General features: G+C 38.8%; 1 protein-coding gene and 1 non-coding gene across 2 annotated transcripts; one reads left to right on the forward strand and one right to left on the reverse strand.

Annotated features, from left to right (window-relative positions):
* On the forward strand, positions 1-23,688 carry LOC124171594. Its single transcript, XM_046550770.1, has 3 exons — positions 1-516; positions 4,851-5,102; positions 23,321-23,688. The coding sequence occupies exons 1-3, from the start codon at positions 277-279 to the stop codon at positions 23,483-23,485; spliced, it is 657 nt and encodes a 218-aa protein (XP_046406726.1). The 5' UTR covers positions 1-276; the 3' UTR covers positions 23,486-23,688.
* Positions 18,139-18,222, reverse strand: Trnal-uaa. Its single transcript has one exon. It is a non-coding gene; the product is annotated as a tRNA-Leu (tRNA).
* Positions 23,689-24,685: the final 997 nt, after the last annotated feature.

Below are 24,685 nucleotides of genomic sequence, written 5' to 3' on the forward strand. Positions count from 1 at the left end.
CTCCAGAAAGGCTCCAGAGGCGCGGATCCCCGCGCTCACTGCGGCCACAGCCACGGGGCCGTGGAAGGGTGCGGCCCCTCCGCGGCCACTGACTCGGCCGTCGACACACTCCGCGGCAGCTTTCGCGGCGGCCCACTTTCGCTGCACCCCCCCACTCTCCGACCCCCCTCCCCCTCTAAGACGGTGGAGGGGGATGAGGGAGGTGTGTGCCCGGGGCGGGGGAAACCGCTGCGCCCCGACAGTCGAGGTGCGACCGGCGGTCGGCTTCAAGTGCCGATGGTCGGGTGGGAGAGCGGGGGCCCAACGAGCGGGCCACCGCCGGCGACGGCCGAGGAAGAGCCCGGCCCGCCCGACGGATCGGGCGGGCTGGACGCGGCCGTATGCCGGCAGTTCTTCGACCGCTGGCGGAGGAGGAACGCGCGGCTGGCGGAGCGTTGGGGCGCCGTGAGCGGGACGCCGTCGTGCGGAAGGACCGCGCGTCTAGATGACAAGATCCAAGACCTGAAGAGGGAAATTGTGAGTGGTTCCACGGGACGACGGATTATATGCCAAAATTCGAGTGCATAATCCGAGGACGAGGGTGCCGTAGCCTAGAGGAAACAGGGCTCGGCTTCTGTCCGAGAGGCCCGGGTTCAAATCCTGGCTAGAGCCTAAGGACACCCCTCAATCCTCGAAGTGCGAGGTGGCCCAGGGAAAGGAACTGAGCTCCCTACTCAAAATGTGTGAAAATCTATCCCACCGTGGATTAGGTCTGGGGGAGCTCCACCCTCACCTATCCCAAGCAACCTTCGGGTGTAATTACTTCATGAGTGAATTCGAGGATGAAGCGTGATTGAGTGGAAACGGGTTTTACAGTTCGATTAATAGTTTACAGTACCTCAGAGAAAAAAATTTCTAGGTTTTTTCTTCCGAAAAATTTCATGGTTGACAATTAAAGTTATACTCGTGTACTAGCATGCATAATACAACTTCTTTAGTCTTATTCTCTTAACTTTACTACCTAACCCACCCTCCAAACGATTTTGGCATAATTTTCAACTAATTTGCCATCGGAAAATGAGAAACTTCAACTGTGATGTGATTTATTAGGGCATTTATATCTTCGCAGCATGTTCACTTGATTCACCACCTTTAAACATAGTGAGGCGGTTGGGCACGGGCCTCATACTTATGTTGTGCATCACTATCGCAGATGGATTAAATCCTGCATCGTAAAATAACAGTCAAGCACGAGTAATAAGTCTCCATCACCGACAAAAATATTACGATATGAGTTCATCATCATCACTGGTCAGCAATCCTAAGAATGGTTTGACGCAGCTCTCCACTCTATTCTCCTATCTAGCTAATCTTTTCACACCTATATATTTCTTCCCTTTCAAATCCTTCTTTACCTTTTCAACTTATTCTGTCCGAAGTCTTCCTTTTCCGTTCTTACCATCTCCTTGTCCCTCGAAAATTGTCATCATCAGCCTATAACGCCGCATGATATATGGCCTTTGCATCTTCTTCTTCTATGGGTTTTCACGAGGCTTCTCATCTCTCCTACTCTTCTTAGGACTTCCTCATTACTAACTCGGTATATCCATTTGATCCTCATCATACTTCTGTTGCACCACATTTCGAAGGCCTCTGCCCTTGATTTCTCCGCTGCTGTCATTGTCCAAAAATGTAAGTAAACAATATTAGTGCGAGTAGTAGTAGTGCAAAATAAGCTACAATTATTAAGTGGTATCAAGTGAATATGCTGTGAAACACGCAAAATTCGGGTTCAAAAAATCAAATTGCAGGGTAACTTGCTCACCTTTTAGTCGCTCAAATTTTGTGTTTCGGCAGCCAAAACTGTCCGGATAAATCCCATGATAGAAGAGGGACGAACAATACGTGATGGATTTTAATTTGACACTCGAATACCAAGGATTACCCCGGAGAAAAGAACTATGGGCCATGATGATTCGTTCGTCCCTTTGGTGAGGAAAATCAAAGGCACTCACAGTGTAGACTCACGTGCACCCTCGTACAATCGGCTTTCTCGCACGTGGGGCGCGGATTACTCAGCTGTGAGGCTATGCAACGTGAATTTATTTCATTACAAAAACAGCCATTACTTCCAGCATGGAATTAAGGTTTTCTGGTGTATGAGACTTATTTTTTTCATTTTCCATTACGATAATCGGAATCCTGTCCGATATGAGTTATATCGGACAGGTTATAAAAGATGTAAAAGAGAATAAATATGTAGCTATGAAGAGATTAGCGGATAGGAGAGAGAAATGGAGAGCTGCGTCAAACCAATCTTAGGATTGTTGACTAATGATGATGAATCGGAATCATCAATCCTCTTAATGAGTCTTTACATTTAACAGAGTTTAGGAAGACGCTGATAGAAAAACGATCGTTCATTACAAATAAATCCAATAAATTTGTTTGCAATAATTTTAGTATGGTTGCTAAGTATAACTTGTGGAGTTAACGAAAAACTGATCATCAGAATTTGGATTATCGAAAGCATCAATTTGGTTCTCACTGTTAATATAATATTATATGGATGATATCATTTTATCCCAAATTTGAACATGGAAAATTAAAGGCAGTTTTCAAATTAACTAATCAATTATTATATAAATTTAGTTATAAAAAAACTCTGCTCGAAAGGAAAAGCTTTGATTTTTATTTGTGTTCATTTTAGTGTACATATTAACGATGTTTTGGCATATTGCGTCGAGCGATTCATACAATATGCTCTTGTAGATAATGGTCCCCGAAAAATCGATATTTATCAAAAACCTATCGTCTCCACGGGCTTAAATATCTACAGGTCGCAATCAACTTAATTCTATGGATTTTGAAGAAAAATTACTGTCTGCAAAAGTTACACCTGACACAAGCCACTAACATTGTCGTGGAATTTGAGGCGTATTTGCTCCAGCCGAAACGGATATTAGATCATTTTTATTTACAGCCACAAAATTGAATTGAAGGTGGATAAACCCCGTGATGATTAATGCAAGGTTGTAATTATAAAGTACCAAGCGGAAAAATCACCCGCCAAAAGTCATCACAACTGATGCGTGTTGTAATTTTTGACAGCGGATGTAAACAAGTTGTAGTTTTTTCATTGACGATAAAAATATTTTGAATGCACGTGTTCATGGAATTTGCGTACGTATAAAGGGCTTAAAGAAGCCTAAAAACATGAAAACGAGTTTGGAAATCCCGGTATTTGCAGGAGGCGACCGGCAGCTTCGATCATTTGCGCCATTTGGAAGGGCAGGAGAGGAAGGGTAGAGAGAAATACGGTGTCCGAATTAGGCTTCTCTTCACAAGAGGCACCAAAGGAATCACGGCTAAACGTCCCATCTGAGGGGCGTTGTGCTGAACTTTAGGCGGGTAGGCAACCAAGCACTTCCACCCTACACACCAATCCAATCTCCTCAAAAGTTTAGCACTAGTGCCTACCTCAAAATCGAACTCAGCCACAAGTTCAATTTCCACAGTTTTTTTCTCAAGAGGCAGAAAGTTATATTTGAAGAGTGTGTTTAAATTTGAATGCTAAATAATTTCCCTAATTAAAAGGGCCAAAGCGATACATTTTATGTAAAATTTAAAGTTATGCAAAGAAAAATAATTGAGTTCCAGCAGTTTATTCTCTCCCCTAGCACTGGGAATACAAAAGTTAGAAAATCCTTAGCTGAAGTATTTTGATCACTAGATACACTTGTTATAGCGCTCTCATTATTTCCCTGAAGCTAGCAGGTAATAAGTGCACTAGAAAATTATCATCAAAAAATCAACATTTCTCAGCTTATTTATGATTGTTGCTTGGATGCGAAAAAAATATTACAGCCGAAATACATTGTTTATCACATAAGATCATTTCTTCAATAATAATGAGTAAGTAGCGTTAATGTACTATGTAATTCCCACCAAATACTCCAAGAGTTATTTCAATGTCATCCGTGCTCAATGAGGTACTAAATATAGCACTGCATTCACGCAATGTCCCAAGCGGAAAAGATAGTATCCGTTATGCTCGCCGCTCAACAACCCTGCGGTTGATATGATAATGGTACACCACTAATTCTTTAATCAGCTAATCAGCGAGCACTGTTTGAATGAAACTTCATAATAGGATCAAAACTACCCTCAACTACCCAAACCAACCTACCCGTTGAATCACTGAGTAAAAGAGTGATAATTAACGATACAATATTGCTGCAAATACAACATTAATTATCGTTATAATAACGACTGAATTCCATCAAAATGCAAACATATTAATCTTCAATTAAATTATGAGAGGACTATTGCACTCCAAATTGATTTTCTTCGCTATAAACTCATTTTTTGTCATAAACTTTCCTTACACGATTAAGTAACACACCAGATTATAGACATTGGCACAATGTTGTCAAGGCTGTTGCGAGTGGAGGGGCTAAAGACGCTCCAACCCCAAAACTTTTTAGGGAAGAGTTTTATGTGAACCCACTCCCAATGAACCCTCCCCAGAGAATATTTCCTAACTAAAGCTTTAAGCACGGCATGGGGACATGAATGATCTTATGTCATAATCCATGTATTTCGGCTGATATATTTTTTTCGCATCCAAGCAACACTCATAAATACGCTGAGAAATGTTGGTTTTGAGATGATAATTTTGTAATGCACTTAAGACCTGCTAGCTTCACGGAAATAATGAGAGCGCTATAAGAAGTGTATCTAGTGATCGAAGTACTTTGGCTAAGTATTTTCTAACTTTTATATTCCCAGTGCTAGGGGAAAGAATAAACTGCTGGAACTTATTTATTTTTCTCTACATAACTTAAAGTATTGCGCCTGGTTTTCTGCAGGGAGTGCTCGTCGCTCAGGATACCTCGTTGTTTCAACAATTGTTCCAAATACATGACGAATTGGAAGCAATAAAAGAGAAAGTGGACAGTGAATCACGCCGCCACTCAATAGACTCCAGTGAGACAAGTTCACTCAGCGGAGATCAAGACCATCCCGAGTCCTCGACGGAGACATCTTCGACCGGATCCACACCGAGCTCACCCCTGTCCGACCCAGCCCATGGCAGCAATACGCAGATGCCCAGGGAAAAGGTCTGTCATGAACAATAACTATAATGATCCATATCGCATGTTCAAGATAATTAGATATGTAATCCTTGGCAGGGGCGCAGCCAGGGATTAAGGCTGGGGGGGGGGGTTTAGGTGCAACTAATATCGGGGTGTGTGGAGGTATGGAATACCCACCAGGATAAGCGGTAGGTGCGAGATTAGTAAATTGTGGAATTTTAAGAGAATTGGTTCAAAATGGTGAGTTTTTTCGGCTTTCTAAGGGATATTTTATTAATCCTTACACTATTCTATTAGTAATATCAATTCAATTAAGTAAAATGGATTAAACTTAAATATTTCTCTGAGCTCTGGGGGGGGGGTTAACCCCCAAACCCCCCCAGTGACAATTATTGTGCACGACTTGTCAGCCTCGATGACGGCGGGGATCAGTCCTCGCCTACCATACCTAAGGTCGCGGGTTCGAGTCCCGCCTTCATGGGCGGCTCCTATTCAGGGCGCGGTTGTGAGTGATCATCTACTGTTAATTGTTGTTGAAACCCCCGAGTTGAAGGCATCATTGTGCTGTTTTCGGGAGTAACTCAAATAAAATAAATTAATAAGGAAGTGACCGCGAACTAACAAGCGTACGCAGGTACCCACAAGGGCACAAAGAGTCCATAACTTCCAACGAAGAAAAACAATATACCTAGACCGGGATTCGAACCCTGATCCTCCTGATTCAAGACCGGCGTTTTGTCACCAATGGTAGCTCGAGCGAGATATTTCCCTCGAGGAAGTGACAGCAAAAATAATTTTACATCTAGAGCTAGAAGTGACATTAAGATGGAACATTTGAACTCATTGATTGAAATAAAGGCATACTTAACTCTCAACCATGTATAGGTATTTATCGTTAAATTATATCACAAAATGTAACTTTACTCTACATTCACTCGCCAAGCTTACAACCACTCTTAAGTAAATCTATTCGAAGCCAATCAAATTTCGGCATAATTTGCGTTGATGCGATGGGAGTATCGAAAGTACGAAACTTTTCAAAATTGCCCCGAATATTTCCCAAAAGTTATTCTCAATGGGCAGCTTGCACAATACATCCCCTCACTGTCCCCTCCTACCTTGCATGAAAGGAGAACTGCGAGACTTTTTCTTAAGCAGAAGTAGCATGCATCACCATAGATGCATCTAATGTTCCACTAGTCGGAGCTACGCAAGTCATGATCGTTCAGTGGTTAATTCGAAAATGTAGCTAGTTCCCGGTATTTTAATTTATTCCCCCTAGCATTAACGGCAGATTTTCTTCCTCAGTTTTAAGGATTGGTGTGGGAATAAGTAATGTTGAATGGAACTAAATCATTTTAAAAGTTATATATGAGCTTTGATAACAATAATATAACAAGTGAATCAAATATTTCAAAACCTGTGGCTAAAGATAGATATTCCTACTTGTAGTACATAGATACTCCTGCTTAGCCGGATGAGTCGTACTAATAGGGCGTATTATATGATTCCAAGATATTCTCATTACATTCCTCACATTATTTGTACTCGCCATGTCACCCAAATATACATATTTAATAACACCACCATTGTCTCTAAAGATTATTTGATCCATTTGTCAAAATCATTCTGAGCACGTTATCTTATATGATACGCGGCACGATGTGGTAGGAGTTCTTATTTTTAGTTAAAAGAAAATAAATTCCGTGGAAATATTGCAATGTTTCATTTCAATAATGCTACGCTTGTTATTTTTCCTCCGGCAACCATCATAATGTGTCGCGTGTATTAATGTACTATATGGCACACTATATTGTAACTGAATGTAGACAGTGTCAGTAGCTCGAAATATCTATCAAGCTATAATAATCTAAAATATAACAAAAAATTATTTCTTGGTTTGAAACATTCAAATATATCGTTGAATCACAAAAATTAATTCAATCCGCTAGATCGATTCAATTCCTTAATAAGTGATCAACCCTGACCTCACATTTCACTGTGAAGCTTAACTTAATGTCGTTTAAGCAAACCGACCCAGATTTCGAAACTTCATGTCATTTTCGAGGTAACGGATTGCGGCGGGCTACTCTCACTTACCAACTATGGGATTGTAGGCGGAGAGTTATGCGAATAAGGTCATTTGCTGAGTGAAGGGGTGCGAAAATGACATTGGGATGTTTGTATGAAATCGAAATGGGATAAGAGGAAAAGGCGATGGAGGGGATAGTCAGAATCACACGCAAATATTATGGAGCCAGAAATAAGTGCAAGAAGTACATATTACAATATTACAGCAAAGCAAAGTTACAGCGGGGTAGGCCCGATATTGCAGTTCAATTTAATATAAGATAAATAAATTGGATCGAAAAATATACGCGGTTAAAATTTGAATCCTCCTGTATTAGCTACTACCTCGCATATTAAAAGCAAGCATTTGCGAAAATTCTATCCCACTTGAGGTTTTCGACGCCTTAAATCCTTGGAAATGCCTCTTGGAACCCGAGGATAAGGGGAGATTTGCATAGCAGCGAGGAAATTTAACGGGAGCAGCAAGTCACGTCGTAAAATTCCCAGGTCTCTTTACGTGGAGTAGTAAGGAACATCGATTTTATACCGCTCTTTAGTTGAATCATAATAAGCGAATATGCGAATTTATATATTTTAATATTGATCATAATCGATTTGTGAATGAGGCCATTCCATTCGATGACACACTAAACATCTTCACCGAAGAGCACACAAGGTTATTTCCAATAGGAGACAAATACTCAAAAATGGCTATATTCACGCACTCCATGTCCAGGAGCGATTTTTACTTCATGAGTCACACGCCAAAGGATCGTAGTTAAACCTAGTAGATTGATGGGGTGAAGTAAACATGATTTTAAGCAGAATCAAGAAGGTTTTGCTTCACTAGCTCTGGTGCAATTGCCGAAGTCTCCTAAATCAAACGGCTGACCCGTAACTTTTGCAAATGATGAGAATACAAGACGCCTAAAATTTCATCACCAGTCGGTCAAGCTTGGGGCCGTTAAAATATTACGGGAGGCAATGTACGTTATTCGATCCCAACTCCAGGGATAGATCTGGTGATCGGCGCGATTATTTTTAGGGATGGCTCAAGCGGTAGGACTTCCCATCTATTTTCCATCACCAGGGAACGTCCTTTTTCTTCATTTTTCTTATTAGAGCTCTAAGGTCTCAAAAAGCGATACGCTCGGTCTTCATAGAAATGAAAGATAAAAATGCATAGGTGACCGCGAAAAATGAATGAAAAAGGGGTTCAAAAATGACCGAGTGATACAAAAAACGACTGCTCAAATTGATATCCATGGATCCTGAAAAGCTATCACTGGCCATTACCCTTGGTAATAAAAAATAAACAAGTATGCACACACCTTAAATAAACAAATGATTTTTGAATGTCGGAATCTAATTATTAGTCTCAATTTCACATAAAAAAGTCAAACAACCAAACAGTGATGACGATACGATGGTTAACCCATTGAAACCTGACATTTAGTCCTGTCAACGAACACATATTAAGGAAAAAATCGTGTAGTCGCAAATTATTGTGCATTGGTAGGGCCGAACCGCAAGGGACTAAATTGCTATACCCCTGGGGGATGAGCAGAGGTCAGGGGGGCTTTTAAACAAATCCATGTTCTTTGTAAATAGAGTACCGTGACCTCTAGCTAAGCAGAAAACTGACTCTCAACGATATAAATATGTCCCCATCATTTTTTCTCTCGGAGTTATACTTAACTGGTGAAAATTGAAAATTTGCCATTGTAAAATCCTATTCAAATGGTATTAGATGAACGTGTAATATCAAACCACAGAAAAATTCAACAAAATGATTGATTAAATGAAACATCTACCGTCAATGAATAGAATACCCGGCGAAAATACAAGGGATACCAAGTCCGAATCAAAGAGAAGGTAAACGATTTTTCATCTATGGAAATCATCCAATTTTGCGTGTCCTTACAGGTAACTCCCTTAAGGTTCATCTCTTGTTAATAAGCGCTTTTTTCTATATTTTTTTCCATGAAGAATCATTTTGCTAAGTTCCACTTGGTATAGAAACTGTGGTAGTGTATGCGTACTCGCTGCCTTGTGGAATTTCATGTCAGGCTGCATATGCCGTACCTTGACCTTTTAAGCACCATAAATCCGCGGGAAATTATATACCTCGGTGTCCAATATAGTTGATCACTCGGCGCAAATTTGAAGAATCGTGTTATACTCAATCAGCATCGAATACAAATTCAACTTAAAACCTGCGAAACGCATAAGAGCTCTAGGAACTTAAGCGTGTGTACCCGAGTGCGTCACCCTTCGCTATTTACGTATGACATAAGATACTACCTTGCTTTAAATCCATTTTAGAATAAGAATCCTTTGCAGTTAAATCAAATAGAACCTTCTTGTTAGTTACGATAACCTTAGTCCATGGACCCAAGGGCAAGATAGGGAGGGCGTCAAATTGAATTCGTCCGCAGTGGGTGCTATAAAGTAAAAAACTCTAAGTAGAAAATTCAGCTAAACGGGAGTAATAACGACTTACTAATTTTCCACACGTTTATTTAACCCAACCGGTTTAAAAATCTACTTTGCCATTCTCAAGGGCACAACTCAGAAAAATTCAGCGACTGAATGGGTTCGTGAATTATGAAATTGTGAATTATGTCGTTGAGAAGTGCGATGGCATTGATACCTGAAATAAGGGCACCATGAAAGGTTCATCCAGCCCTGGCCTCCATCCCACGATAACACTGCATAAAAGGTGTGTGGGAAATGAATTACTGAGCTCATCAGTTAATTATTCTTCTCGACTCATGGACTCAAGTGTGCAGTGCGTCGGATTAGAGAGAGGACGTCCCATAATACCTCGCATGCACCTTGCCTTCAATGCATGTCCCTCCCCTTCCAATCACGTAACGTTCACACTTCGTCCTTCGAATTTTTCCGCCCCATTCCTTTCACTTCGCCCTTTCGAACGCCACTCTTGCCATTCAGATTGCACACATGCCCACGAATACAGCGACTGGATTTTCGAAGGGGCTATAGGGGGGGGCGGTAAAGGGCGATGCCGAACAGTTTGCACAACCAACTACACCTTATTACCTTGCCTACCGTTGGTTAGATACCATTGCGGAGGATTACACGAGAAACGAAGTGTACATCATTTTCATGAAAATTCATAAATTTGCTCTCCTAATTGTACCTATCTACTGTTGCCCAAATAAACGAGGCTTTCCGCGCTGTTTTCCGGATTTTGTATTAGAAAATACAGGTTCTCAAGGAGATAATTGTCAAAACGTGCAACGAAAAAAAATGTTAACCTACGCAATGATACGCCATTAAAAAAAACAGATACTGCGTTCCGTATACCATAAACATCGCAATATTAAAAAATTAAAGCTGGTCACATTACTGATTTTTTGAGTTATTAGCAAATGATGGCTGTTGTTGAAGTCAAACGTTGTTAGTTGCGTGAAAATGGCGCATAGGTTGGTCCAAATAGCTGGAAAAGGTGCCAAATGAAAAAAAGTGGATAAAATTATTCACATTCCCTGTACCCTTATTTCACAATCAGCCGCGGTGGTCATCCTCCCAGATGACAAAACATTATTTTTTAAATAACATCCGTGAAAAGTAACCGTTTTTAATTATTCATTCGAGAGCATACCTCCTTAACAAAATTTGGAGATTCAAACGGGGGTGACAGCGCTTAGAATTTGCCTTCTTAAGTTCCGAATACGAGCTATGCCACATCTCAAATCAAAAAAATGAGAATCGATTTTCGACACGATTGATAGGAGATTCCACAGCATTCCGTATCATAACGCAGGAAACAAAATCATGGAAACTACCATGTCAGCATAGGCGGATCCAGGGGGGGGGGGCACGGGGGCACGTGCCCCCCCCCCCCCCCAGACCCTTATAAATATGCTAGATTTTTAATACGGTCCCATTATCATTTCGTTCGTTTTGTATGACGAGGTATCCTTGTGCCCCCCCTGAACAAAATCCTGGATACGGCCTTGCTTGTGCCCCTCCCAGAAAGAAATCCTGGATCCGCCCCTGCATGTCAGGGATAAAATTTAAAATTTATCATATTTAAAATATTTGGGAACAGTACCTTTTATGTGGATATTTACCTATACAGATTCGCTGATCAAAATAATATATTTCACGGTAAAATCATTAAATCACGTTTATGTAAAACTGATCTGATAAAGTGAAAATCTAAGCCCATATAAATAATTGTTAAATCATTTACAATAATTCAAGTGCTTACATAAAATAAATTATTTAACTATTTGAATTCTCTATAGCGAATAAATTAAGAATCACTTCAGAAAAATAAGAAAGGTTTCAATAACGATTTTTGCGGTCCATCAACAACAATGACAACCACTGATTACCATTTTTCGATGCTTATCATCGGCTAAGGATTCCATCCACTGAACTCAATAAAAGAGAATGACAATACTCTATCCCCAATAGAAGCCAAGATATCGTGCCTGCGGTCGTTATGAGTAGGACCTCCGAGCATTGTGTTACGTTAAAAACTCTTCATCTTCTCATTGGATTGCAATTCGGATGATCAATGAATCGAACGAATCCTCTGCAGCAGACGAACAACTCAAAAAGCACTAACCTTCTCTTTGAATATTTTCGAATTTTCTCATTTTAAATACATGGCTATCGGCCATAGGGGATAGTAAGATACCGGTCTACCTTCAGCTGGTCACGATCACGGCTTAAGGTGGTCGGCATACCATTACATTGAGTGCAGTGAGCCCCTCTATCATTTTTAGCAATCAAACCACGATTATCAAAGTCCCACTCCAAAAGAACCAGAAAGGAGAAGAAAGCGATCCATAAGCCGAGACTGAGCCTTATTAGGTACAGATTTGCTTGCATGGCTGACAACAGAAAAGGAAGGAGAACTAAACTATAATATAGACCTGGTTTCATTCAATTCAAATAAATATACATACATTCAAATAAATTCTAAGGTAAGGAAAGACAGGGATGGGAATACATTATAGAAAAAGAACGAGGACAACGGCGCTGTGGTACATGGAAAAAGCCAGATATCAGAGGGTAAAATGCGGCCTGACTGGGACTCGAACCCAAGACCTCCTGGTTACCAGCCAGGTGCTCTAGCAGTTGCGCTACCAGGACGCTTCTATGTACCAATATTTCTACATAGTCCTGACTACATTACATAAAAAGCCACCTACTTTCGAAAATTTAACATGAGGAATACGTGTAATCAGCCGAGACAGGTTAAATTCCTCAGTAAAATTTGCCCACCGAAGATCCATGGTTCACCTCTATGAATTAAAATTATATGCCATACACGGACTCTTGATGCAGATGTATTTAAGCGTCTGGTTTTAAATAGGAATGCCATTAACGCTAGCAAGCCGAATTTCCCCATTCAAGGCACTTATTGCCCTCTTCACTTGATTATTAATGTTTTCTGCTATATTGAAGGCTCTTGATCGAACCGCAATGAAGTCTGTGAAACAAAGGAAAGAGAAGCAGAATAGTTTCAGGAAATTCTTCATCTCATAGCAAAAAGAATATGGATATTCGAGAATTAACCAGAAGCGGAATATCACATTATTATACCATATTACTCGATTACAATATTACATACACCCTTACGTATGCTATGATTTCGTCACGATCTATAGCTATATTATCTAATAGCTCGTAGAATGTTATTTCACGTTATTAAGGTACCAAAATGGAGATAATTGGTTATTCCATACTCGATACATTCGATGCAACAGCAAATAAACGATATCTCACAATTTTTCATTCTTCACTGCTATCATCAGATATAATGCAAAATAATTTTCACCTCCTCCTGCATTTCAGCAAGATATATTTAGGACGAAATCAATTATTAGCTCTATCACAAATTAAATACATTCCTGAGATGAGTGGTCACCGAACGACATACCTAAGCAAACAGTAGACCAGTCCTTATTTCCTTTCCAATAAAAGTAAAATCTAAACTACGTTCGTTGTTGCTGATTAAACTAGTACTTCATTCATTTACAATTACATGACCAAGTTATAAATATCCAAAATAGATTTTTTCCACAGAGGAATGGTTTGATGTAACACGTAGGGCCACAATAAATAGATAAAAAGCAACAGCCTTGAAACAGCTGACATAAAATCATCAGCAGGAAGAATTCCTGTATCACTTTTCCGACTTCGGTTACACATTTTTGCAGAAGAAATATTCTAGATAAGTGTCAATTTTTTCTTCTCCATTCACAATGAGTTGTTCAAAACAATCTTTCTACCCCTAGAAAAAAACGAAATATATGAATCTAACTGCTGAAAAGTAAAACAAATTGATAAACAAATTACTCCTTGTCGGAAAATGTTGACGCTGTGCAGATAAGCCGAGGCTGCACGGGAGTGAGGAGGTTCTATATCTTGTCTCTTATCCGAGGCAAGTTGGAGGCACTTAAAACTCAAGGGGATTGGTATTTCTACCACCGGAGCACAAAATGCTTATCTCGCATGCAGGCCGTAAAAGCGAAGTGTGCCCACTCCGCGTTAATTAACTGGCAACAAAGGTAGGCGGGTTGTATAGCTTCAGAATACCACCGATCTCAGACACTATCACTTTCTGCCGCATAAATCTCGACTTGAAACTATTGAGTCTCGGTAATCCCTGGTATATACATAAAGCGCCATTTTTACTTGTAGTATTGATTATTGGCTTATCACTGAAAAGTGATCTTCGTGTACGTAAGTCTCCCTATATCAACAGGAATTTTTATGCTATGGCAAATTGTTCAACAAACGAATGTTTGATGCCAATTTATGTGCATATATCATGAAATCGGTGCCCATAGAATGCAGGATCAGTGCTCAGGCATTTTCGCTAAACGGGAGACAGTCACGCTAACAATAAGATGAACGCAACAGGTTCAGCTAATTCCGAGTATTGTTCTGCAGTAGATTCTAGTACCTATTTATGTACTGATGCAAATTCCATTAATCTTACATATCCCCACTAGTAAAATAATCTTCATTTTATGATTTTTTAATTTGCATTAAACATAGGCGTTGATCTATAAATATTCAATTGCTATTTTGATTTATTTAAAATATATAAAATATATAAAAATTGCAAATTCATAATTCTCTCTCCTTACAATGTTTAAGAATACATTAGAAGAAAATTAACTGTATTAATGATCTAAGTTATCTGTGCACTTATTTCCTCGTCTGTATCATCGATAAGGTATTTTTTCCCTGCTGCAACTCTTCTGTGTGAGGGCATCAGCCCTGCATGATGCCAATGTCTATATTTATCCTTTCTCATATCTGAAATCTCTCTTGATAATCACCTGATAAATTTAAAAATTATCTCTGATCAGACACGCTGTCGAAGTAATTGTTTCTATGCAGCATGACTTCATGATGCACAGCCAATTTTCCTCTATTGAAAGGTGACCGTCTGATCTTATCAGAACAACATTCGATCGATTTTTGTGAGTAAAAATAATTTCCAGAATATTCAGGAAACTGAATGTAAGCATTGAAATAATTAACAGGATATACATGGTAAAAAAATAGTCCTTATGAGTTAACTCTGATAAAAAATGCATAATCACAGCGTATTTTAGAGAGCTTGCAGTTCAGCAAAGTTGGTAATTTATAACTTGTTGATAACGATGCAACAACTGAATAACGAAATATTTGCGTAAAATTGGGCTGAAACTTGGGGTGAAAGATTTAGTAAGGCTTGAGAAAAACCCTAAGGAGTCATAATCTCATTCTTAGAGGATGGCATAGGTACACTTGCGATTAAAGCGCGCCTATAGAAAAAGAGTACAGGCGTTTGCACGCTCTCCACCAAACATCCAAATCATGGGGTCCTTCTATTCATCGGCACGAGAGCACTTTCATCGCAGCGGGTGATTTCCATTCAATCTGTATTGTCTGGGTACTATAAAAGATCAAGGTAAGGGTGAGTTACCGCGAGTTAACTGAATGAGACGCATGCTTAGCGTGACAGAAAAGGAGCCAATAACTGCCTAGTAATCTTCGAACCGTGAGTGATGATAAGCGAATTGTAATGGTTTGCCACGTATTAAAGATTACGCAATCGAAGCACTAACAAAATCATGTCGAAATTCAAATATCAGTGTTGACGAAGTTTGGCTTCGTTTCTTTCTTTAAAGACGCCCGTATTTCCCTCATTCAGAAAAAGAATGTTCCTCCCCCCCAGGATTAAGTTGTTAGTTGCGTCAGGAAAAATTTTACTGACATTCTGGGAATAACTTTATGCCTTGCATCAAATCTCTGAGGTGACGAATATGGATTATAAAAACATGATTGACAGTAAAATTGGAACAGCAGCAATAGTGACTGGTAAATTAAATTATTTTATCTATTAAGTACATACTTGAGTATCGCATAAATTAATCACACTATTTGTGAATGATCGCTATTATTGTGTTTAAATATCATTCTAAAAAGGTTTTGTACTATTTTATACAACTTACACGCGTATTTGGCTTTTCCATTATAGTACGCAAAATAGAGATCATCTTTATTTAGCTTCCGTTACATGCGTGCCAAAATTTCGCCCATATTTGTCTCAATTTTCAACTCCCGGGATAGAAATAATTATGCTCAGCGGGATATTACAACTCAGACACAATATCAACCGCGATAAAATTAAATAAAATTAAAGCAAACCAGATAATTTTCACCTGATTAACAATTATTCTTTTGGATGGCTATGACCTAAAACACACGCAGCAACGAAACGCAATAAGTACGAGATTTTCTTGGAGTGGAGCAATTGGAATCGTTTTAAGAATTGGTATTTTTACAACAGATACATAAACACAATAATAGCCGTCACGTATAAATGGTTGTGGTCCTTAATTTTTTCTGCATCTCTTTTACTCCTTATCTCGGCGATCAACCGTTAGTAATAACGCCAATTGCAAGGCATCTTGCTATTACAGGCGATAAATACCTTTTCCGGTCGATTATGCAATGCGTATGTTATCCATAGGCTTACAGCAAAGTAGGTCACTAATTAAGTGAGGGAAGGTATAGCTCCTGAGGCAGCATTGGCAACCAATGATGCTTCGATCTCACGTAGCAATGTATATTTTTTGCGGGCATCTTGCGCGCTAACAGATCGCTTTCCTCTTTGATCTGGCTGCTTTACGATTGAGTTACGGAGGAAATTGCGTCATGCACGTGGAAAAATATGTATGGCTGAGGAGGGCTCATGATTGACTACTCGGTAAAGAGCTTCTATCTGTCTATCATTCATGCATACAACCTTGCATTTCGGAGTCCAAACGTTTCTCCTCTGTAAATTCAATCACAATTTTTACTAGGTCAATCCATTTCGTTTCCCAGATCGAATACGGAATACCGGGGAAAACAACTATGCGACCCAGTGTAGATGCATTTCTTTCACTCGATAAGAGCGCATATATAATTGATTTTCCGTATGAATATTCAATACTAACAGCGGTTGAAAATAATTCTTTTCTTGAGCTTTAAGACGACTTCATAAATCTGATTGTGAGTCATAATACATCATTATACTCATTTTGTACCAATTTTTTGTGCGTAGCAATTTCTTGTGAACAGCCATTCCGCTTCAAACTTTGCAAATGATAATATGCAGTTTTAATACCGCAGAGAGGCAAGGAAGCAGGCATCTCATCTATAATGGGCTGGATCTCCCTTTTTTCAAGCTTTTACAACCTAAATGCATATTTGAAGCATGACCAATATTTTTGCCGCTTCCAACAGAAATTCAGGATTCATCACTTAGGATAGTGCTAAATTTGAAACAACGCTGATCAGCCAACGCGCTAAATGAGAACCATTTGCCAAGGATCAGTAAATATTTTTTTACAGCGAGAAAGTGCTATATCATCATTTTTTTCTTGAAATAAGGGTTTCCCATTTGTATTCAGAGAAAAAGCGGAAGAAAATTTATTATTCGTACAAGCACTTTTTCGACAGTGCCACAATATTTTTCATCTCAATGAATAGCCATTTTGGAACAAAATCATTTCATATTCGCGGTTCTAACCTACGGGTAAGACAAGTGACGGCAGAATTAACCTCTAACTATGCGTTTACGAGTAAAATAATTCTTGCAGTTAGCGTTATGGGTGCAGCTATGTTTTCTGAACCACCTTAGGTTTTTCACGAACCTCTGAGGAAGACGAAATAACACCACGAGGGTTAAGACGATGCCATGGAAAACTCTACGCTTAGATTTAAAGGCAGGACTCTTAATCAGAAACTTTAGCCCAGCGCAATATCTGCAAGGCCAATACACCCCTTAAACTTCATTAATGAAAGGAAGTTCAATAAAATTATCCGCTTCAGCTATTTTTCAAATGCATAGTATCCACTGAAAACTTATTTGATTACATGATATGCAGTAATTATAATTGGTGATATTATTAACTGTTTCCGTCCATATTAATTATATCCTCGTTCACATCTTGACTAAGGGCTCCCCACCAATTCTGAATTTTACTACAGCAATTTTAAGTTTCGTCAACGCGTCAAAGACGCAGCAATGACCCCAGAAGTAGAAAAAAGGACTCAAATAGAAAACAATTGCACACGCATCAAAATATTATACAGGTCTCTCTGGATGAAATAGAACTTGATGCGCAGTCAGAAAAGGAAGCATGTGATGAACGCTTTTGGATACCCAATGGTATATATAATTTTAAATTGCGTATCACATGCTGGGCGGTCTCGGTGGCGGTGAGGATGAGTCATCGCCTACGGAGCTTAATGTCTTGGGTGGACTTGAGTCCCACCTGGGAGTCCACGGAATAATGATAATAATAATATTGTCATCTTTAATAAAAGCGAATTTAGGACTAGATGGTCCTTTCATATTACATAAATTCCGATATGGCGGAGAATCCACCCAGGCAGAACACGAACCCGAGACCTTTAGGTTAGCAGACGGGGACGTTATGGAGGCCATAAAAATTTTTGTCAGGTGTGGGGTTCGAACCCACGCTCCCCTTCGGGAACCAGAACTTAAGTCTGGCGCCTTAGACCACTCGGCCAACCTGACTGTACTTGTGTATAGTGATTGTAAATGTACTTGTTCAAGATTGCAACGCAAGTACATGGGACGACCTGGTAGTATAACAGAAATTGTTATTATTACATTATTATCATTAGCAGCATCAAGTGTCATGAAATAAGGTCCTACTTTTACTTTAGACAACAAGCTGCGAATCGACCTCGTTTTCTCAGCCTAGTGGTGTCCTTCACCGATTCCATTCATCGCAACCCCGCCAATCGCCGCCCTCAGCCAACAGTAACCGGTGCAGATTTTATGTTGAACGCTAAATGCAAATTCATCGATGTGTAAACGTTCTGCTTTGTTTCACCAGGGATACATTAACAGCGTTTAGGGAATATGCTGGTCATCGATACCAATCGCGCAATAGGAATATAGGTTTAACGCAACCGACACCAGTACACATTTCACATAATCACTTCATTAGTTATATCGTCACCATAACTACAAAATAGGTCACTCATTCCGATAGCAAAAAATGGAAAATCGTATGGAAAATCTTTTCTGACTGCGAAAACTGCGATGTTCGGGAGTAAATCTAATGGAAGAATTACGACAAAAAAGAAAAACAAAATAGAAACTTAAGGCATCAGCATCTCACCGGTTCTATGCTAATTAGTCGTCTGAGAATATTCATTTCATCAAATGCCTAGTTCAATTTTAAACATTACATACAGGTTCCGATCACTTGATAGATACAACGATAGGTTCGGCTTAAGTAATAAATTATTTTATTTACTCATACTTAATCAAACAGCTTTAGTTTATATTGCACGAAATGCTCGAAAAGAAGCTGTCATTAATTTTCTGGTTAATAATTTTTCTTGATCCTGAATAAAGCGTCAATGCTATTATCATTAGCTTATCACAAAAAAGCAAGTTTAGCAACGCATCTTATCGGAAATACCGTATCTATAATATTATTAGTGATATTTCATATGGAAAATTACCTTGATAATATCTCATATTATGCCGGCTACTTACATTGTAATTACTCACGCGCCCATCAGTTAAAAATTAGCGAGTCTTCGAGATGAGTCGAAATCCATGCACACTGGTACGTTCCAAGTCATCCTGACCTTTTGAGCAGACATAATGGAATGAGGTGAGGCTAAAGTGAGAGCTTTTGTCTGGAACTGACCAATCAGCGCTGGTCAGTCTAAACAACCCACTCCTGTTACCATGGCGACGCCTTGCAAGAGCCGTCGTCAGGCACGGTAGTTGTTAGTAACCCATCCAACTATTATTGCAAAGCGGTGAGAAATACAAGGCGCGAGACAAAGATTTCACCGTTTTATTTTTATTATTAATTATATCAATTCAATCAATATTTTAATTATGAATAATATCTTAATTTCGCTACGGCTATCATACCCGAGAACATGTACAAAAAATAATAAGCTTTATCATCGATTTTCGAGGCTAAAATGAATTTCATTGATAATATTATCCAAACTCAAGCATTTTTTGCACATTCCGTGCTAGCCATCTGAGCATCTGAAGCGGGATATACCCCCACGATGGATCTTTAAACGGATAGGCCAAGCACTATGAACAAATACGCAATAATCCACTACCTCCTCTACTTATTTCGTGGCTTGCTAAATTATCGATTCAGTAATCTAACTAGCAATATTATTTATTGTCAAAACTTTCCGTTATTATTCCAAAGAAATAATTAAAAATTGGAAATAATTTAAGCTTTAATAATATTTGGTTCAAAGGGTTGCCTAAATTTGAGAAGATAAAAGAAGAAAGCGCAAGGGTTTAAAAGAAAAAATGGCCTTTTTAGAAAGCAGCATCCCAAGATACAACATACAGCACATGCAACTAGGATCAGCTCACACCAATTATTCCATGCAACAAAAAAGTTATAAAACCGTGGAGGTTAAAAATATGTTTGTGCTACAATTATTAATAAAATTCTAAAGGCCGCTATACACGGCGAATGATTTCATTCACATGAACATTCAGCATGATCATGGGCATGATCATTCACCGTGTGCGACGAAACAATTCGCGAATGAACCTTCATGCGCATGATCATTCAGTGAAAATTAAAACACGTTCCATTTTGCTAGCATGATCCTGTGAATGATCACGTGATCATTCAGCATGACAATTCGCATGATCATTCACCGTGTATAGCGGCCTTAATGATGTGAAAAGTTCAAATAAAACGAATGATAAATTTAGCTGGAAATATTTAGACAAGTCAATTACGTTTGCTGTAAATATTTTTAGAATAGAAATGAATAAATTGGTGCATTACCGGTTTTGGAGGTTGAATTAGAACCATGTCAATAACTCTCTTGTCTTATCGTTCAAGATAAAATTAATTAATTAATCTCTCTCTCTTTTGTAATACACATAAGTACTTCCAGTCAAGTCGTATTTTCTTTATCGGGTCTAATCAGATGAATTTTGTCGTGTGGTTAAAAAATATCGCCAGATAATGCACATACAAGATAAATCCAATTTTCAAACTGCAGTCTGATGGCGATTGCCTTCTTAGTCCTATCAGTGGATCTTTAAACGAGTCAAGTTGCTATAAAAACCTAGAAAACATGCTGCGGCTGTTCACCGCGCACGCTTTTTTTCGTATACGATTAAGATGGTTGGATGGTAGCCTGGTTAGATGGTAGTTAGCGATGCGAGAGGCCAAATTAATACTACATTCATGAAATAACAGCTTCGTGTCACGTCCAAGAATCGATAATTACAAGTTGAAACCCATTAATCTAGCCACAACTGACAGTGACGTAGCCAACAATTTCGTTCGGGGGGGGTTCAAAAGCAGGGGGGAAATTTTTCGAAAAACAGGGTACTAAGTGGAGGGTTTTAAACTAATTTTAACACTTTTTGTAATCGAAAAAAACTTCATCTGATAAATAATTCTTTGGTAAATACAGGATTTTTCAATATTTTGTTTTCTTTTGTCAAAGAAAATAATTGTGCTTTTATATTTCGGACCCCCCGGACCCCGCCCTGGCCACGCCACTGTCAACTGAAGCTATAAAAGATTTATTTATTTTTTTTGTCTTCTTTGAAACACGATTTGACCTACCACTGTAATGTGGCGCCGTAATACTGGTATTTACCGATGTTTTTATAGGTATATTCAATCGAAAATTTCGTTTCTTATTCTTTTAGAAGGTAATAACCACATTTTACGAGTTATAAATGACAAAGAAAATTATTTGTTTGTTTGAATGGCAACATAATGTAAATTATGCCATGATAGTCCGTATGACTGCGCGTTAATATTTCATTCATATCTATTTAACATGTCCTCGATTAGAGACTTTTCGCCCTCCTCCAAAGATATCAAAAATAAATTACGGCGGACAAGTTTTACACAATCGTACGAATATAAAAAACTTCAAACACCTGAAGCTTACCTTGAGTGGACTTCAAACTGGCATTTGAAGAGTATTCCAAATTAGAACTCACGAAAGGAAAGTACGAACCACATTTCCCAACTGATGAAGTGAATTCGCTGTTTCATCGAAGGACTTCCAATTTCTGCATTCACTCCCATAATATAATGCTTTGCATCTAAGTATGTTACGTCCTTGTGGGCGCCACGCATAGGCATCATCATTGGAAATGAAGCCAGGGCTCTTTGAATAGAATAGTGGATCGGAAAGCACAACGCAACACAAACGCTATTTCTAGAAACATGAGTGCAATTTTACGTAACCTTACAACGACCGGCGTCAATATAATCAGATGCAAGCATTCTACAAAGATTATTTTGAAAGTTCTACAAATAATTAACGCGGTTTTTGATAATTGTTAACACGAGGAATTGGAATTTTTCATTTTGATAAATGACCCAAAGGATTAAAAACTATATGCAATAATTCCAAGGGATGTTATTTTTGAAAGGTACTGAGAAGAGAAACAACGACCAATATTTATGATGAATTAGCCTCTGAGTCCCAGTTTTATTTCCATATTGGAAAAAGTAATACATCCTAGACTTTGAAGATGGACTCTCGAGATGAAAATTCCCATTACCATACTATTTCACTGATTGGCCATTCAAAAATTGATTTCATTAACTTTTAGCTGGTTATATGTACGCCAAGTGGATGGTGCACGGTTAAATGACCTTATTCAAGAACATTGCGCACATTAACACATCGAGTAATCATATTCGTATATGCATTCCCATTTTATTTCTAACATAAACTACAGAAGGAGAAACTGTTTCCCTCGGAATGTTTTCAAATTTGGTATGCCCCAAATTCGTGCAAAGTTCTCCATTCAATAAGGCTGCCTAGGGATCTTCCTCCCCTGAGGATGAGTTTTTAGCCTAAGGAGGACAAGGTGGTGTATAGCACCAGAAATAGAGAGCCTATTTTTAGAGCCGCTGTGTTTTTTAGGCAGTTTACAACTCCATTTGGGTAAACATTAGTGCATGTTTCCTTTTCTTTCCTCCTCCAAGATCACCGAGCAGTCTACCCCATAGCACCTGTATTTAAGACGCTATTGAATAAAATGGTGTTTACGTTTAATCATGACCATTCCTTTTACTGTAATGTCCTCCCGAAAATGATTGTTTACCAATTTAAACAAGTTTCCATCCTATAATTAAAATAATATGGAAAGAAATTATGGAATCAGAGCGGATAAACATTTTTGTCCACGCCAAACCCAGGAAAGCTTACAATCTGATGAGTCTATGATCAAATTAAATTCATGCACGAGAATTTTAATCTACTGAGAATGAGAGTGTAAATTTTTACTCCCACTAATTCAATCGTGTATCCTGATTAGATTTTTGGGATATTTATTTTACTACTAAAAATTATAATTTGAGTATTTTAAGAATGAATAATGAACATGTTTTTCTACGAACTGTATTTTTTCACTGAAAAAATAGTCTAATTCTTTGTTTCATTGTTCTTTTTGCTCAAATTTTATTTTTGTTGAAAATTCTAGCTTTCCATTTCCATTGAAAATCGATTGCTCGAAAAATCGCTGCTACTATCATTACAATCTATCACTAAATCATTACTACGCTGATTAAGTCTTGAAGCCATTGTATTAATAACTTTTCTCTTTTTCTCCCGAGCAGCAGAGACGAAGTCTCGTTCATCACACCAGTTTCGTGAGGCAGCGTATTTCCTATCCACCGACTGCACGAAATCGGTACTGTCGGACCAAAGGAAGATCTAATCACCAGAGTCAAGGCTCCTACGACTCGGGGATCCAGACATCGGACCAGGAAATATTCGTGTGAAGCCAAGCCATGACAATCATGGCTTTGTCATTTATTTACTTGATGTGCTATAAATTATTGTTTTCTATGAAAACTTACAATGACAATTGTAGATAATTTAAACACTCTGACTTGTTCAGTAACGTAAGCATACTGCCGGGACAAGAAGCTGTTCATACTTGTAAAAATGTAGTTTGATATGCAATAAATTAACATTAAAAATATTCTAGCCGAAAAGGTCATATAATTATTATTATTATTAGAGTATTCTACCGATTAAGGTAGGTTTGCATGGAGTACTAAAGAAGTGATCTGGGAGCCTTCCTTTCCTTCCATTACCGCCTTCTTCAATTCACTATAAGGCCTACTCCCCTTCAATCTATCCAAAAATCCTACTCTTTTCCTTCCCCTCTCTCGTTTCCCTAACATTCTACCCTCTAACACCTTTTTCAACATCCCCTCCCCGCTGAGTACTCCCTCCATCCATACCTTCTGTCTCCTCCGTATCTCATCCAAAAGCTGCCTCTCCTCACCCACCATATCCAGCACTTCGTCGTTCCTTTTCCTCTCCGTCCATTTCACCCTCTCCATTCTTCTCCATACCCACATCTCGAATGCCTCCAATCTTCTCTCGTCTTCTTTCCTCAGTGGCCATGTTTCGGCACCATAGAGAGCTACACTCCAATCCAAATCTTCACTAACCTTTTCTTTAAACTCTTATATAACGATCCTCTAAGAAGCTCCTTCCTGTTCATGAACGCCTCCTTTGCTAGTGCAATAGGTCATATAATGGCTAAATAAAAATGAAGAGACTGAGCACTGTATCATTTCCAATCATCTGTGCATATTTTTATCGCAATAACCGAAATAAGATTTCGCTCTCCCATGGATTGATGATCTTTTCTTAAATTCTTCCCAGCTTGTATCACAGGCAGTATGTCACTTAGACGGCCTCAGTAAAATTCATTTAGCGAGCTATCAACATAAAAGATATGATTATTCTCAAAAAAATAAAATCAAAATGGATTTCTGGCAATGGAGAGATGATCCATGGCTCAAAATGCAACAAATACTAATATCCAGAGAATACCAATTAATACCCAAGCAATGCAAGATGCTATGAATATTTTAAATATAGAATTACTAAAGCTAATGGGGCCAAAAGACAGATTCATAGCTGAAAACCGAACTGAAACCCTGAACAGCCATACTTCAAAATGA

This window comes from Ischnura elegans, chromosome X, assembly GCF_921293095.1.
Source record: "Ischnura elegans chromosome X, ioIscEleg1.1, whole genome shotgun sequence".
NCBI lineage: Eukaryota > Metazoa > Arthropoda > Insecta > Odonata > Coenagrionidae > Ischnura > Ischnura elegans.

What these genes read in the sequence shown, in the direction of transcription:
- LOC124171594 (XM_046550770.1), top strand. Translation starts at nt 277, where the DNA reads ATGGTCGGGTGGGAGAGCGGGGGCCCAACGAGCGGGCCACCGCCGGCG. An exon ending in AAGACCTGAAGAGGGAAATT is followed by an intron (nt 517 to 4,850) that starts GTGAGTGGTTCC and finishes GGTTTTCTGCAG; the next exon opens with GGAGTGCTCGTCGCTCAGGA. An exon ending in CGCAGATGCCCAGGGAAAAG is followed by an intron (nt 5,103 to 23,320) that starts GTCTGTCATGAA and finishes TCTCCCGAGCAG; the next exon opens with CAGAGACGAAGTCTCGTTCA.